The sequence below is a fragment of the Anoplolepis gracilipes genome, chromosome 1, assembly GCF_047496725.1.
Source record: "Anoplolepis gracilipes chromosome 1, ASM4749672v1, whole genome shotgun sequence".
NCBI classification, from domain to species: Eukaryota; Metazoa; Arthropoda; class Insecta; order Hymenoptera; family Formicidae; genus Anoplolepis; species Anoplolepis gracilipes.
The window spans coordinates 22,341,666-22,359,055 of NC_132970.1; the positions used below are offsets into that span (position 1 = coordinate 22,341,666).

The 17,390-nt window shown below is 30.4% G+C and overlaps 1 protein-coding gene across 2 annotated transcripts in view; it reads left to right on the forward strand.

The window, feature by feature from the left end:
• The window catches only part of LOC140665471 (lachesin), a 100,360-nt gene that overhangs the window by 77,026 nt on the left and 5,944 nt on the right, over positions 1-17,390 (forward strand). For both annotated transcript variants that reach the window (XM_072891643.1, XM_072891653.1), the window contains exon 4: positions 9,306-9,519. In XM_072891643.1, the coding sequence (XP_072747744.1) occupies positions 9,306-9,519 (214 nt within the window). The remainder of the gene's footprint in view (positions 1-9,305; positions 9,520-17,390) is intronic.

Here is a 17,390-nt window from a genome sequence, read left to right on the forward strand (position 1 = left end):
ACGACCTTTCTCGTAGATTCTTGAAATTTTATTTGCTTATTTAAGTAGTTTTATTCATCAAGATGTTCGAGAAATGTTAATTTATAATTACACTTATTTATTTCTCTCGTTCAAAGAATTAAAAAAAAAATTTAATTTTTATTATAATAATGTATTCTAATTATGTTTTTTTTTCATAAAGATAAGATTTCTTTCTTCTTTGTTTAACACTCAATTAGCCGAAGCATTCTTGAATCAATACGATCAACGTTTCACTTTTGTTCGCAAAAAAAAAACAAAAAAAAAAAAGAAAATCTGTTTTCGTAAAATATTTTATAAAATTCTTTAAGGCAAAGAAGAGGGAGAGAGAGAGAGAGAGAGAGGTTGAAAGCGATGTAATAAGCTCTGAAGGCGCTATCAATAATTCTTCCTTGAAGCGCGAATAAAATTGCAGCCGGTGGCTATGTAATACCCTTTTCGCGAATGCCATAAAGCGCGCATGCTCGCGCATTCGATACACTTCCCACGAAACGTGCTTCACGTTTTGACGCGTTAAGCGCGTCTCGATTACTTACTACATCATCGATTCATAGTGTTGTCGTTAGCGGATTTGCTGTAAGCTGCTTTAAATTTCCGTGACGACGATGACGCGCTAACTGCGTTAGCCCTCTCCCTTCCCCCTTCGGCAATGAGCCTCGCGGAAATACCCAGCTCTCATCCGTAATTAGCCGAAAATCGAATTTGCCGCTTAATGAATTCCCTATTACGCGCAATGCACTATACGCATTATTACCTGCGTTCCGGCGATGGCACGGCGTCGATCCTAATCCTAGAGAGCTTCGGCGTTTCTCCCATGGAAGCGGTGCCATAGTCTCGACGAGCTAGAGTTCAGAAAGCACACAAGAATTCGCCAACGGCCATTCTCCCGATCTTTATTTATCCGTCTCATCCCCCGCTCCCCCAATCCTGCATCCACCCCAATACTCTGTTTTCCCGACAATACGGCCAATTCTGCTCGCGAGCTGTGCAATCGTTCTCCTTTCTGCAATTCTTCTCGCCGGCTTTTAAACGGCGCGCACATCGTACTCTCCCGGCTTCCTCCATAAAAGGTTCCGTGAAAAAAATATCTGCAGACAGTAAGTAAACATTCAAAGCCTCATCTCGGAAATTGCGCGAAATCGTTCAGGCAATGCCAATTTTAGAGTCGCGTCGCGTAGTGATGTTGGGATGAAGAATGCTTGAAAAGCGGCAGTTTCGAAAATATAAGGCGGACAGGAAAAAGCAGGGGAAGACATATCCAAGATTTTATCGCCAGAAAAAAAAATGTCTCTTTCTTCTTCCGGATTTTGCAGTTTATTATAGTCGTTTTGAAGCTCTATCAACTACCCATTGAGACATTTGCATATTTATTTCGTTTAGTTTATCAAATCGTGAAAACAAACTAAATAATATGCAAATTTTACAAAAATGCTATATTTTAATATAATTTGTTCTCCTTTATATGTATTATCCAAGTTGAAAACTGATACGTTATGTTTTATTTTGACTGTAAAGTTTAAAATTTCTGTTTATATTTATAAATCAATGAATGTCAACATTTAATATCAATATTTCATAAAACATTTAATATCAATATTTCTGTGAAAATAAGCATGAGTTTTTAGTCCATGTGCATACTTTAAAAAAGTGATGTTTTTTTCATGTTGTAATAATATATGACATATAGGAAAAACTGCATTAAGGTTTAAAATAAAAAAAAAAAAAAATCTGAAAAATAGATATAAAAACATCGAAGTTTTTACAGAATTTTTACAGATGGTTTAATTCAGAAATTAATCACAAAATCTCATGTTATATTATGTAAAGTAATTATGTTTTCAAGTGACATTTCTTTCACTTGAAAACATAATTACTTTACATGAGATAACATGAGATTTTGTGATTAATTTCTGAATTAAACCATCTGTAAAAATTCTGTAAAAACTTCGATGTTTTAATATCTATTTACGTTTCAATGTACATCTAACAATAAATATATGAATATGAAAATCTTATTATATTTCATTAAAGAGCTACACATAAATATATATTGTATAAAATACATGCACAAGAAATATTGGCAAGATTAAAGAGTAGACAAGTTATATGTATATGAAAAAAGGAACTGAATATATCACACAGCACATAATGTAAATGCAAGAAACCGTAAAGCAATAGCGGAAAGAAGACTGGAGAAAATAGAGGAATGGAAATATATATGTATGTACATATAAGAAATAATCGAGGGAGAAGAGAGAAAGAGAATAGGAATGCAAGAGGAAATATATAATGCAACGCAAAAAGATAGATAAAATAAAATAAAAATAGATAAATTAAAAGGGATAAAAAACACAAAAGATAAATTAAGTCATATATGTATACAAAGTGTTCAGCATAATGGTCTGTATGATTTTAGACATTTCCGACAATTCACGGATAAATTTTTATTGTAAATTTTCATCTACTTCATGTAAGCTATCACATGTAATAAAAAATTTGGAAAACAAATTTATTTTATAAAAAAGATTCTTATTTTACATTGTTTAAGTGGCATTATTTTTCTATAATTTTATACGGAACTTCAAGACAAATTAACGCATTATGATAAGCGTCGCTTATATATATATATATATATATATATATATATATATAGAGCTTAAGATATTTCGTGTTTAACAGAAAATTTTATTTAGACTTCATCAAAACTCGGTATAGTCCATTAACTGGTGCACGAAATAATTGGAAAGCTTGCATCTAAAGTTGTTTGTGAAACCAGGACAAGAGATTCATTTTCAACGATAAGACGTTCGCTGTGCTCAAGTTTATTACTGAATCCCGGACTTCCGTTAAATAACTCAAATACTTTTCTTTCGATAGCGATAAAAAAAAAATACGACTTCATTCAAAAGGAGCCATTTAATTTATCAAGCGTAATGACATTTCTTCGATAGATTTCTCTTAGCAATCTGCATAGTACATTATTGAATCGGAATAATTATCAGAATGACTATCAATACTTTAAACTTAAATTTATTTGACATTACATATATATCGTCACATCGGAAATAGCAATATTTTACGATGGTACTTTTGAAAATATATAATCAGTCATATATTATAAAAAAATTTAAATAAGATATTATATATATTTCTATGAAAAAAGTAGACATTTAACTTGTATGCTCTGTAAATCTATTTATTGTACATCAAACATCTGATGTATTCCTCACATGTTTCTGTTGATTCAATATTGCTAAAGTATAACATACAATAGGTTGGCATCGGTTCAAAAGAGCCGAGCCCAATTAGTAATCTAAGCGAGTTAGTGACCGATATCTAACGCTTCTCGAATTGAATAGGGCAACGTACAACAATACAGCTATTCGCCATCATGTCACGTGAAGCGACAGGGCCATGTCATGCCAACAATAACAATTTCTGTCATTTACATTAATATATTGCACAAGCGTCTTCCGACAATTTCGCAATCATTATCTAAGCGGTCCCTGAATCCATATCACTCAACTCACAACAGTGACTATTCATCTGGGGTTTTAGTCTCTCTAGTGAGAATGATTTGTCGTACCTGGAACGGAGCTTAAAATTCATAAGTAAGTTGAAAGTACGATAAGTTAATTTTCTCATTAGAACATTTTCAAAGTTACGTACATGTATTTCTGATTGTGTCTCAATTACATTTCTCATACAGTTTATACATCATGTATAATATCAATATATAAAAATACACTTTGAAAAAAAAATTAACGGAAGTGTATGTTGCAAAATGAAAATACTACTCTATTTTGTTTTAATTTAAACAGAAAATATTTTCTAACTAAAAGGTATGTACAAAATAATATTTTTATATCTGAAATTGTTAGATAAAACAATGTTCTCGTTATAATAAAAATACTATACTATATCTCTTTTAGAATATGTTTCTTGCATTCTTAAAAGAAAATTCTAATTTCAAGATATGTAAAGAATATAAGAATGTTTCAATAACTTAGTTGTATATTTGCTATAGAATATTCTGATATAGATAAGGAAGTTGAATACTCTTATTCTTGATGAAATATGGTTGACGTTGCGAATGAATAAATTCCCGGGGCAATCTGACCGAATAAACCATGCGAAATAGTGTATGTGGCGGCAACGATATTTTACGTTCGACTTGCAGTACGGTGGACATATTTTCACATTGTGGCATGACGACAAATGCGATTACACTTAATTTATTTCAACCATGCATTTTGATATCAATAACAATAACTTGCTTATTATTAATCTGATATAAATATAAATATTTAAAAAATTGTAACTAGTAATAAATACAAATTGTAATCAAGTTAGATTGCTAGATATATAGCAATAAAAATAATTTAGAAAAAAATTTTTAATTTAGATAAAAATTGTGTTTAATTATTATCATTATGTTACATTTTTATAAAAATTATTAAAAATATTGACATTATTTTAATTATACAGTAAATAGGAAATCTCTTTTTTTTTTAAAGAAATATTTGAGTGTATATTTTCCATTATTTTTCGCTCAAATATTAGTTAATAATTGTTTCCATGGAAGAAGCGAAACAGAAATGTCATGGCTATAAAAATAAGCGGATTTATCATAATAAAATCTACAATAATTGCGTTTAAAAACAGAATCATGATGAGATTGATTGAAGCGTTTCGATTAAAGCGATGTCATCACGGAACCGGACGGTGCCGCGGCGTATGCGCGATCGATGGAATTCAATTTTCCGCGAGAAAAAGCTCCTCAATCTCGCTTTAGCAGGTGCTTAGAACTTTACGGGGAATATAAAGGCATATATGGACGGAGAGATCTTATCGTCGCAGGCAGACCTCTTCCTTTCCTATTTTGCTGGTCAATTCTGTCTACGAGCGGTACCGTCATTCGGAGAGGATCGCGCGATCACCGGATAATCCCTGCTGATAGCTCTTCTTACGATGGCATGTACTGACCGTTTTTAGTCGCCATAGATCGTTGGAGAAAACGTGAAAACAGATATCGATTGTTATGCTTATTCTCGTCCTTTATTCCTTACAATAGAAACCATTTGTTATTGTTAGCGCCTTTTATTCCTCGATGAATCTGCTTATTTTTTAAAAAAGCATGATACATATACATAAAATAATAAGAATTTTTCTCTCCCATTGTCGTCTAATTTTCTCGAGATTTCAAACAGTACTTTATTGCGTCCAGTCGGAAAATAGTACATACATAAAATCATTCCTCAGGTACTTTTAATATTTACATTCGTCGAGTCCAACGTGCAACTTTGAACTGAATTTAGGATTTTCTATAATAATTTACTATGTCAATCGTGTTTTCTTACCGCGAGGATATTATATTTCACTCAAACTTTTTTATGTGGAACAGTTAAAATATACGACAAAGTTTGCAACAATGTCTACTATGATATATTAATGGACGCCTTCTATGTTGTACTGTTTGCTAAAATATAGTTCCATTAAAATTATGGGTTAATGGTACCGGCCATTCAGATGACACGTAAAATATTTTCTCGTTAAGATAAAAGATTTTGATCTAATAGCATGCAACACATTAATAATGGATTATTGCGGTGAAATAAATCTATCATTTGCATTTAGATATTATAAACAAATGGTTTTGACATAAATATTAAAACTAATACAAAATTTAATACATAAATTATACATGAAATATTTTATAAAGAAGAGATATATATATATATAAATAATATATGATTATTGCAAACATATAGATTCGTGTTTATATTACATATATTTAACATTAAATGTCTAAATTTTAGTCAGATAAAATATTTTCTTCACGAGACATAAATTTCAGATTTAAGTGGTTACATTTAATTTTGAATAGAAAACATGTACATGTTTTAAGAAATGTGTTTTTTTTTAATTAATACTTAAAAGATTAATTAAATATAATAATTTATAACAATAAAAATAATAATAATTACGATAAAATGCGCAGAAATAGAGAGTTACCGTCAACTAAAATCAAAGAGTTAATCGCATTTGGTTTTCTGTGCGATGTGTGTAATCCTTCTGTCCCTTTTTATTTTTCTACATTTTACACGATGAATTTTATGTGCAAATAAATTTCTCTTTTTTACTTCTTATGCAAATTTCTCAGTATTTCTTCTAGTGTGTACATACACACATATGAATACATTACGAATATTTTGTTTTGCTGTTTGCAAAACATTCTATGTTTGCAGACATTGTCTACATATTAAATGTACACAGGCAGTTCAATTCGATGAAACAGGTTTGCCATAAAACTTTTTAGAGTTTACGGTTATCGATTTTGAAGCAATTGTTTTTTTTTATTTACCTACATCTAGTACTCGGTTCCGTTTGGTATAGTTTTCTCAATTTAAATCAAATTGAAAGTAGATCACTTTAAATCCTTTTAACTTGACGCATTAAAATGTGCGTTAAAATTAACTATCGTGTTTTCTGTCCAGCAAACGACTAATTGAGATTTACAGACTGTGAACTTCCGTTCGACGAAATGTGAAAAATGGATACTGACCAAGTTATAGCAAAATATTTTCTTACGGAGCTATGTCTTCTGATCAACTCCGTGGAAAATTTCTCTACAGTATATCTTTCTATGAACAAATATCATCGATTTATGCTGCGCGAAAACGAAAGAATATCAGACTTAAGCGGGAATAGTAACATGCAGAGGAATATTCAAAATACAATTTTCGACCTTTAATTATCATATTATTGCCGTTATTTATTTACGAGTAATATTATTGTAAAATATATAAAAATACATTATAATATTTATGAAGTCGATTTAGGTGATATTCAGCAACGCTTCTGATGCAAATACTACTTTTTGGTTTATAAATAACAAATGTTTTATGCATCACGATATTCTTTATTCAACATGTATATTTCTCTTTATCGCAAGAAATAGTAGCATGACAAAGGGGTGAAAAATATGTGGTTATCAGGGGGGATCTGAACGTCTTTGGTTCACGATCAATTCCGGTCACGAGCCCTACAATCATCTCACGGCACAGTCGTCGGATTATTCTGGCTGACAGCGTTTCTTGGTGGCTTTCAGGTAGTCCAAGTGAGCTGGAAATACGTACGATAGTTACCGAGCGTTATTGACGTGTGTAGTTACTGACCGTCACGTGATATACGCGTATATGTACGTATACATATGTGTGTGTGTGTGTGTGTATGTGCGTGTTGTATTTGTATGTGTGTGTCGAAGTTACTGATCGTTGCAAATTTTTATCAGTTATGTAATCATCCGATGCGTGCTAATGGTTGTTGGCATTCAATAGTTTATTGACCTCATAAACTTTATATTAAACGCCTAATTTGACGTAGGTAATAATATGCACCTCTCTCTCCATCTCTCTCTTGCGCGAGATGTTCATAATTAACTATAGTGATGAAAGGGCCAAGCTAATGGGGGTATTCATTGTTTAAGCTTTTAAGCCGATATCACACATTAAAATGATGAGCTTATCAGAGATGCAAATTGTACGGCAATGAAATAATTGATGCAAAGATGTTTAACATGTAAAGAAATCAGATTTTGTAGAAAAAAATAATTCTAATAAAATTTGAAACGTACATGTGAAAAATGCACAAAAGGATATGTAGAGATCATAATTTTTTTAGACAGAAATAAAATTCCACATGAAAACAGCAAAAATGTATAAAACGTATACGCAGTAATATAAGTTTTTTTGCTAGAAGGTCACTAAAATTGCAAATGTAATATTACAATAAAAGCCAGTCTTATATGAGATTAAAAGAGAGTTTATAACTTATGTTTTTGTAAAGGCAGAATTTGTATACGTAACTACATTTCTGTAAAAATGTAAGAAATTTTATTTATACACTTGTAAATTACTCACACAAACAAACAAGGTTTTTTCTTTCTAAATTATTGGCATTCTAATAGTGTTATCATAACGTAATTTAAAATTTTTGTACGCTGAAACATTGTTTGATGACGAGACAATCGAAAAGAAAAAAAAATTATTAGCAATTTATGCTTTTTTTTTATTATTTGTCATTTTTGTTAAATCCATACATTTTTACAGGATATAAATTTTACTAAATCTTGCTAAATGTCGCGATATATTTCGACTACGCATGAGAGATATACTTCTTTGTTTACAGAACTAATCTTTATATAGTATCCAAATCCACAGTATATAGAAATAAGATACGAGTGTTAATATAACAACAGGCATATAGATTGTAGAAGAGTAGTTACGCGCAGTAGGTAGTTACTGTTTGTGTTCTACGGACATATCAGTAGTCGCGGATCGCCATGTCGGACAGTAGTTACTAACTGTTATAAACGAACAGTGATTACTGTTCATTATATTATATGTGTATACGGAATTTTACGGTTAACAATTGTGACAGTTACATTGACAATCTGTAGTCTCATTTATTACATTAAATAAAAGCAAAATATCTGTTTTTGTCATATAAGTATAAAAACAACTAAAAGCAGTGAACCTAAAGCTCATTTTATTTGAATAAAATAATTAAAAATAATATAAAAACTTTATTGTGAAACATATTTTTATTTATTAAACTATATTATTTTTTTTACTATATTTATTGTGTATTGTATTATATTACATTATATTTTACTATATATTATATTATTTATATTATATTATATAGTATATATTATATTATATTTATATATGTATAATTTTATTATAATAAATTCGGTATATATTTAAAACTCTTTATTCTTGTTACATTAAAATCGAGAAAATTTTTAAACAATTTGAAATTATTTCTTTAATAATCCGTATTTAAACTAAATATGAACTTTTAACAAAATTATAAAATTTCAAAAATTACACACACGTATAAATTTTTTTTTTAATTTTATAATTTTGTTATTTTTCAATATTGAAATTATGGAAATATTTTATCTCGCAATTTGTATAACTTCAAATTTAACAATTTTATTACGTTTACAATCATTACGTATAATATTATTATACGATGTAACTGATTTGAAAGACTCTAAATAATAAATATTGAATTTACAGAGACAAAAATCATTACGCAATTCATGCATATTGATTATGATTCAATTTTCTAATAAGTAAATAAGACATTTTGACTGACTCTTATCCAGAAATTATAAGGCACAGCAAAGTAAAAATAAACTCTATTCTTAGACTGGAATACTGTTCACGGTTATCGGAATATCTTTACTAAGAAATTTTTTTTTCTCTGACTCGCAGGTGTCGTGGATCAAGAGGAAGAACGTACAGGAGTTACTGACTGTAGGACTGACGACATACGCCAACGACGAGCGGTTTCAGGCAATTCATTTTCACCACAGCGAGGATTGGACTCTTCAAATAAAATACGTCCAACCGAGGGATGCCGGACTATATGAGTGCCAAGTGTCCACTCATCCACCCACGAGTATATTTCTCTTGCTTGACGTCGTTGGTAAGCGCAAAATTTCATCGTGAAATTAATCAGCAATTACAAGCTCAATTATATATAATTTTTGATTACAATTATGAGTGATTTATGTACAATATAATATTTGCTCATTATATTATTCTCTATTTAATATTATATTATATAATTTTTTACTTTTTCTACTTTTATTTAATATTTTCTACAGTCTATAGTTAAAATTCAGTTTAATAACATATCAACTTATACTATATTATTATAAATATGAATGAATTTGAATACTGTGTTACATAAATGTATATCGTACAAATAAGCTGCGCTTCTCTATTATTTCATTTTTTTACGAAATTTTAAATAATAAACTTAGAGGATAGTAATAAATGGGTTATATTTAAAAGAAAAACTTATCCTTTACTTTAAAAAAATTCTTTCTGCAATAACAATATTTAGTTTGTATTATATTTCGATATTTTTCTTTGGAATTTTTAACGTTTCAGATGTTTGTCGTGAAAATGAGAAAAGCTGTATACATATAATCGAATAATGATAAATAAGTTATTATTTTCAGCAAAAGAAACTCATCAGCAGCAACATCTTGCCGTTTCCTTCACATCTCATCATGTCTCCTTATATATTATATTCCGCTCACACGTTATACATGTACATACGATGCGACGGATGCACAATTCGCGCGCAAACGTATGAGAAAAACGCGCAAACTTTTCCGTATGCGGTCACATGTACATACCATATATCTTAGCTTTTCTATGAAAAGAGGGTCGTGAAGAGCATCGTACGCAAAGAATGCCGCAATGCTTTTGTCCGTATGCTGATAAGAGCACGTCTATGAAAGTATAGCTCTCTTTTTCCCTCCGCTTGTAATGCTTATCTAACTGTCTCAACAATTTGTGCGCTTCTACAACATTCTCTACCTACTTCCTCGTAACTTGTACATTTTGGCTCTACGGGTCAGGGGAGGGGAAAGAAGAAGGAAAGCACGATTTTTAAGTGTTTATGCTCGGCTTTACTCTCCCGGATAAGAATCGCGTAAACACGGTTACCGGCGACAGACATTTTTATTTAGACTTTATTAAGCGACGGACGCTTAAAGAGGGGAGATCGATAGGGTGAAAATACTTTTCCGTGTTGTGTCGCGGGAATTTCACGAAATACGCTCTCGGCGTGACACCCATAGTACGTCGATGCACGCGCGCCAGCCGCATATTTGCATTTAGATTCGGCTTTTTCCGGCGCGAATCTCTTATGCGCGAGGCTATCTAATTTCCTCGGGATTTCGGTGTCCCTTTTTCGACGTGCTCTACGCGGTTTCGCCACTCTTCCTAAGGATGCTTTTGATATTTATGCCCTCGCAACACGCGCTGTTGAGCTTCGGCCATTTACCCAGCCTTTTGAGCTTTAGCACTCACGATCGCACTCTTCCACATGATTTTAGAAATTCCTTCCACGCAATAACTTTCAAATAAGCTACCGTTAGTAAAGTAATCTGTGATTTGTTGCAATTTTTAACAATTAATAATAGCTTAGAGAATTTTTAGAAAATGTCTGATATTCCTGATATTTTTTATATATATTTCATAACATATATAGTACAAAACAAATTAAACTGTCGGAACATTTGCATAGAAAATATGCGCTGACAATGAGTTGTACACATGTATATATTATCAAGTATCGATGTTTATATGTTATTGTATATATTGTGGAACCAACTCTTGTGGAAAATAATTGAGAATGAAAGAGAATTTTTAGGAGAAATAAAATAGAAATATTATATATTTATTTAAATCCGAGTATTTCTCTTGCTATGTTCTTGTTTAATAACAGTATCTTGTGACTAAATTTGTATTACGTCAACGTTACTTGTTTTATACTGACAGATATTGCCTGGAACAAACAATATTTCATAAATTTAATATGGAAATCTTCATACTCGTACGTGTATAAAGACAAAATAAGTGCAAGAACAACTAAATTAAATAGCAAAAGATGGTCATATTTACTTGAGCGAAATTTGATATAGGAAAATATCTTGTCTGAGATGTTACATATTTCTTTAAATAGAAAAACATTTTATTAAAAAGGGGTATCATAATAATAATATCTTTATAAAGTACGTATCTTTTTAATCTTTTCCTTCTAAAATTTTATAAAACTTTTAAAAAATTATATATATGTATATAAAATTTTTATATTTCTTTTTATAACGCAAAAGACTATAACAGGAACATAAAACATGGTTAATATCATTTTTCAAGAATATCTGTTACGTTTTTTATACTGGTTTATAGTTAATATCAATTTTCACAGCTTTCATGTCTCTTTAATACAAAATATGCTTGTAATTATTTTGATATTTTTTTGTACAGAATATTTTAGAATCACCTGGTAAATACTGTAATTTTAACTATATCATTTTCTCGAGATTTTATCTTTGTTCTTCGTTACTTTTTGCCGAATTACATTCTTATATGTGAACCCTTCTCACTACTTCTTTCATATTTATGTACCGTCATCTGAAATGCTTTCGATACGAGCTCTTTGCCCACACGCGTTTCTTCTAGCCTTAACATTTCAAAAGACGAGGGTGAAAACAATTTAAGGAATTGGACGCGACGGATCGAGCTCCATATTGATCGAACTGATTCTACATTACGTTGATATAAATGCATAACATAATTATTTAAAGTAGAGAACATACAATGTACAAGTATAACTTGACACAGTTCATATTATAATGCAAAAAAATATCTATCTTTATAAATACTTACTTGACTCCTTTCTCAGCTAACTAAGCTAATTATTTTATACTCAAATTATCAATTAAACTATAAATTTATAAATAAATGAAGAACAAATTTTATATAATTATATCTTTCTTTATTTATAAATTTATAGTCTAATTGATTATTTGAGTATAAATTAATAGCTTACTTAGCTGAAAAAAGAGTCAAGTAAGTATTCATAAAGATAAATATTTTTGCATTATAATATGAATATATAATATATATGCATATGCATTATATATACATATACCTATTCATATATATAATATTTAAAAACGTAACATCTCTATGAGATCAATCTATTTTCGACGATTTGTTATAAGATAAATCATTCGTGCCCTGATTACGTTTTCTTATTTATATCAGAATTAATTTGTAATGCCAAGTTGCTTATAATGCGTACTCTAATTCTTGACAGTATATATTTTATGTATGCAGCACCGCATAATTTTCTCGAGATGTCGGTTCGTTTTTGCTTGGAATCTCTTGGCACGCTATACGTAACTAAAGTCTTTTCTTACGTGTCTTTAATATTTATATTTTTCCCCGTAAGTGCTCTTGTCTGCAGAATTTAGGGTATTTTCCTCGTTGTTGACCTTTCGATCGCATCAAAGCTTCGAAGAAGATGGAGCCTGATAAATTATCTACTATCAGATTTTAAGAAATACTCGGCAAAATTGACAAAAGCATAACTTTTCTTTCATTTGTAAATTTTAAAAAAGTTGAACGCAATTTTAAAATTTAAATAATAGATGTTTGTTCTGTTAGTTTTAAAGTTAATTATTCTGACTCTCAAGTTTTATATAAATTTTTATTTTGTCCAAAAAAATTGGACATACTTGACAAAGTTAAAGACACAAAAATAGAAATAAAAGATAGTTTTTTATTTATTACTTTTATGATAAGATTTTGCTTTTGTAAATTAATATTTTTGTTTGAATTTAATAATTTAACGGAGCTTCAATGGTAATAAAATACAAGAAGGCTTAAAGAGCAAATAATGGATGTTTTTCTAAATTTTTCTTTATATTTTTGTGTATTTTTGCTGTTTTTAAGTTCAAGTATTATTTATAAAGAAATCCACTTGTTTTTCAACTCTTTTTTTTCATTTATACATATATTATATTTTTATATTTTCTTTCTTATTGAATTGAGTGTTAATTTAATTTCAAGAAACATCATATAATGAGTTATTTGTGTAATATTACAAAAAATAGAATAATTTTGTTAATAATATTGTATCTGATTATCTTTCTAATTACTATAAAAATAATTGTTCTATTCATTTAATTACGAATATAATAATCGCATGTCTAACCGAATTTTAATTTCCAAAAACCCATACATCCTTATCGAGAAAATTTAAATAAACCTGTCGTACTTATATATTAGCGCGCAAGTGGATGAAAAAGATCTAATTGAGAATACTAAGAATGAGAACTCAGAAGTAAAGGTGAATTTAATGAAGGCAGTGAATCGGAAGGAATCCGGAGTATAACTTTCGAATCAATATGATCGTGATATTGTCTTTGAAATGAAGATAGTTTTAAACTCGGCCTTAATGAGCTCTCATTAAAATACAATCGACGCGCCGAGCGAGATGCGAACTCTTTTGTTTATTTGTTCTAACTCCGAGCATATTTCGTTCTTATAGAGGACTACTTTCCCCTTCCCCCCTCTCACCCTCTCTCTCACCAAAGCCAATTCCGATTTTGAACATCTGTTAATGGTACATCGTCCTTAAGCTTCCAATAACTAATGTACAAGTACGCGTGATGATATTATGTTCCGCAGCACTTTATATAAGCCACCCAATTTCTCGCCCGTAACATTTCGAATTTCTAATTTACACGGCCCTCTTAGTTTCCCATTTAATTACTACGGATGGCATGCGGCACGTCTGATAAGTTGCGAATGATACTCAGCTATCCGCATTGCCACATAATAAATGGCTCAACACTTCTTTTCCACAGCCGCGAGGGACTTTGAATTATTAATCCTCAGTGGGTCGACGTTATTTTTCACGTGATATAGTCTATGCCACGTCGCGCGTATTTATGTCAGTTTTATTATATTTCTATCTGACGGAATGTGATAGCAACGTAGCGTTTGTATTAACAATCTATATTAAGAATTTATTTTATATTAAATAAAAAAATGTAACGAGAATATTAAAAAATGACAAAAAGGAATAGAAATGTAAAAATTTATTCAATTACTTCACGCTTATATGTTACAGATTGCTATTTAATATAAATCAATCCGATTCGAAAAGCGTTGTAACTGAATCTATTCGTATCTCTATCAAGTGTGAACCTGAAAGTAAAATAAATATTACAATATCAAAATATCAAATATTTTTATTTTTTTTTTTCAAAATAAATAAAATTTTATAAAATATTTTGAAAAATTTTGTAAAAGTACACACACATGAAAAAACAAATAACAGTTTAAATAAAAAAGATATTGCTTAAATTGTATTTTACCAATTACAAACTATTTCCGAATCCAATTTTTCGAATAGAGACATACAGTTGAGTGATATTAAAAATGATAAAAATTTATTACGTTAAACTATTTTATACTATTTATTGTCCGATCACAAAAAACTAGAATTTTTCATCCAGAAGAGAGCAAGAGGTTTGTAAACAAGAAAATCTATCGTGAGCTCGGAGCGGGTACATAATCGAAACGTCGCGTTTTACAAGAACGACATCGGGATCTCGTCGCGATAAAGCGTAGCCCGCGTAAACGCTCTGTAAGGGCTGTCAAAAAATTGTTCAGGCAAGCATCGGACAGGGACGTACGCTCTAGCGATTTTAAACTGCGACAGTTCCCACAGGAATCGACGTATATTCACTCCCGGGGCCGGGGATACCCTCAGATTGCGCGCAAACGTTTCGAATCACACATCTCGACTATCGTTCAGGGTCGTGACAGTGGTTGGCCAGTAGTAAAAGCGTATCTAGACTGGCTGAAGTGCGCGAATGTTGGTCGACGTGTTTACACAGTGTACCCCCTCACACACCTGATCCACTATAATGCTTCTCTTTCTCTCCCGAATCCACCCCCTCACCGTCGACGCGCGGCGTGTCAGGTCGCGTCGAGTGAAAGGGTGGAACGCGCCAGGGCGTGAGCGGACTTAAAATTCGCCCTCGCTCCTCTCAAGATACCACGAAACGTGAGTCATCTCGACAGTATTTCTCAAAGTCAGGATCAGAAACTCCTTCAAAATTTTCTCGTGTCATGAAACTCAACCAATGTTTATTATAAATGATGCTTGCGAGTTTATCATATGAGCTTATCGTTTTTATCATTCAAATCGAAAATTCAAATCGAATTTCATAAAGTTGTAACGCACGTATCTAATGCAATAAGTAATAGAAAATAATAACTTGTACACAGTGTAATATATTCAGATTTTTATTATTAAAAGTTTTAAATATATAATATACTATTTTAATATCTAGATACTTGTCAACAAAAAAGAAAAGAAAGATGCTTTTACATATTTTTATAAAAGTTGCAATTTTTTTTCTACAGAATATTTAGACCATATAGATCATATTTATCACTGATTAAAAGATCCAACATACATTGCGATGTGTCAATAATAATTATAAAAATACTATGGAAACAAATGTTTTTGAAAAATCAATCAATCGTTTGAAATGTTTGACATCTAATATGATGTGCTTTGTAAAAGTAGATAACTAGCAGCAGACGTAAATCTTTTTTTTTTTTTTTTTTTTCGAAACGTGCAGCTGTCAAAATATCAAGCCATATCATGTGTTCGTAATCACTTTGAAACGTTATGCACAAATTGTAAATTTATCAATTCAATGTTTCAGTTCGATTAAATATTTTAAAAGTTCTGTGTCATATACTGCTCAATGCTTTTGATTTACAAATTTCAAAATCAATATAGACAATTTGAACGAAAGAATAAATGGCTTCAATCAAACTTGTCAAAAATTCTGTGCGAGCACAACTGATAATAAAAACAGATATTAAAAGAAGATTATCTTTGACGATTGATTCCACTCTTGATTGATTAGCACTACATGACGATAATCCGTAATAGTATAAGGTGTTATCGTTATGCATACGCAATTTGCAATTTTCATTAATATGTATTATTTTTATTCAAATAGCTTTATTAAATTTAATTAAAATAAACAGCTTTTAAATAGAATGTATTAAAGTTTTATAATTAACATAAATAAATATCAGATATCGTTTGTTGACTGCTTATCGAACTAATAATCCTTTTATACTGATTATTCTAAAACATATCGCGTTACACTGAATAGCAGCTGATAGAGTAATTAAAGCTAGTAATGCTATGAATTATGAAATTCGTAATAATACTCTTGACGCTATTATTTCACGCGGCTTGAATAGAAATAACAGCAGTTGTCGTTCTCGAGCATTAAGTTGTCATTCTCGCCGATATAAATTAGGATTTCTGTGAATAGTAATATTTATCACACGTGAGAGACAACTATTCTACTAGAGAAAAACTCTATGGAACATACTGTCCCGGAACATCGTCTAATTGAATACTTAATTAATAGACAATTTACTCAATGGGGGTGAATTGTTCGGGAAATTAATTATCTCGAGAGATTCGCTCTTACTAGGTAATTAATCACAATGGAAAACACGTTTCGTTGAATCATATCATCCAGCAAAAAGAGCTTTTATTGTAGATCTGACGAAATTTCAAGTTTTCAACATTGTATTAATAATACGTAACAAATATAAATTTTTCTGCTCAGTCCGTTATTTCAAAGCTTAAATATTGAGATAAAAGATTAATATTTTTGTCGTTGTAATAAAATATCGTATATCAAAATAATCGATATTCTTCAATATTTGAGTGTCATAAATGGAATTGGCATTTCGACTAATGGAAATAGCAACATGCGGACCTGTTACTTTAAATGAAAAGTTAATTATCAATCGGATGTTTTCATACAAATACTGCTTACGAACATGTATACACATTTTGCGTGTTAATTATAATTTTAATATTATTGGATAAAACAGCATGTCAGCATTTCCGATAAATCACCCCGCTGTGGCAATTAC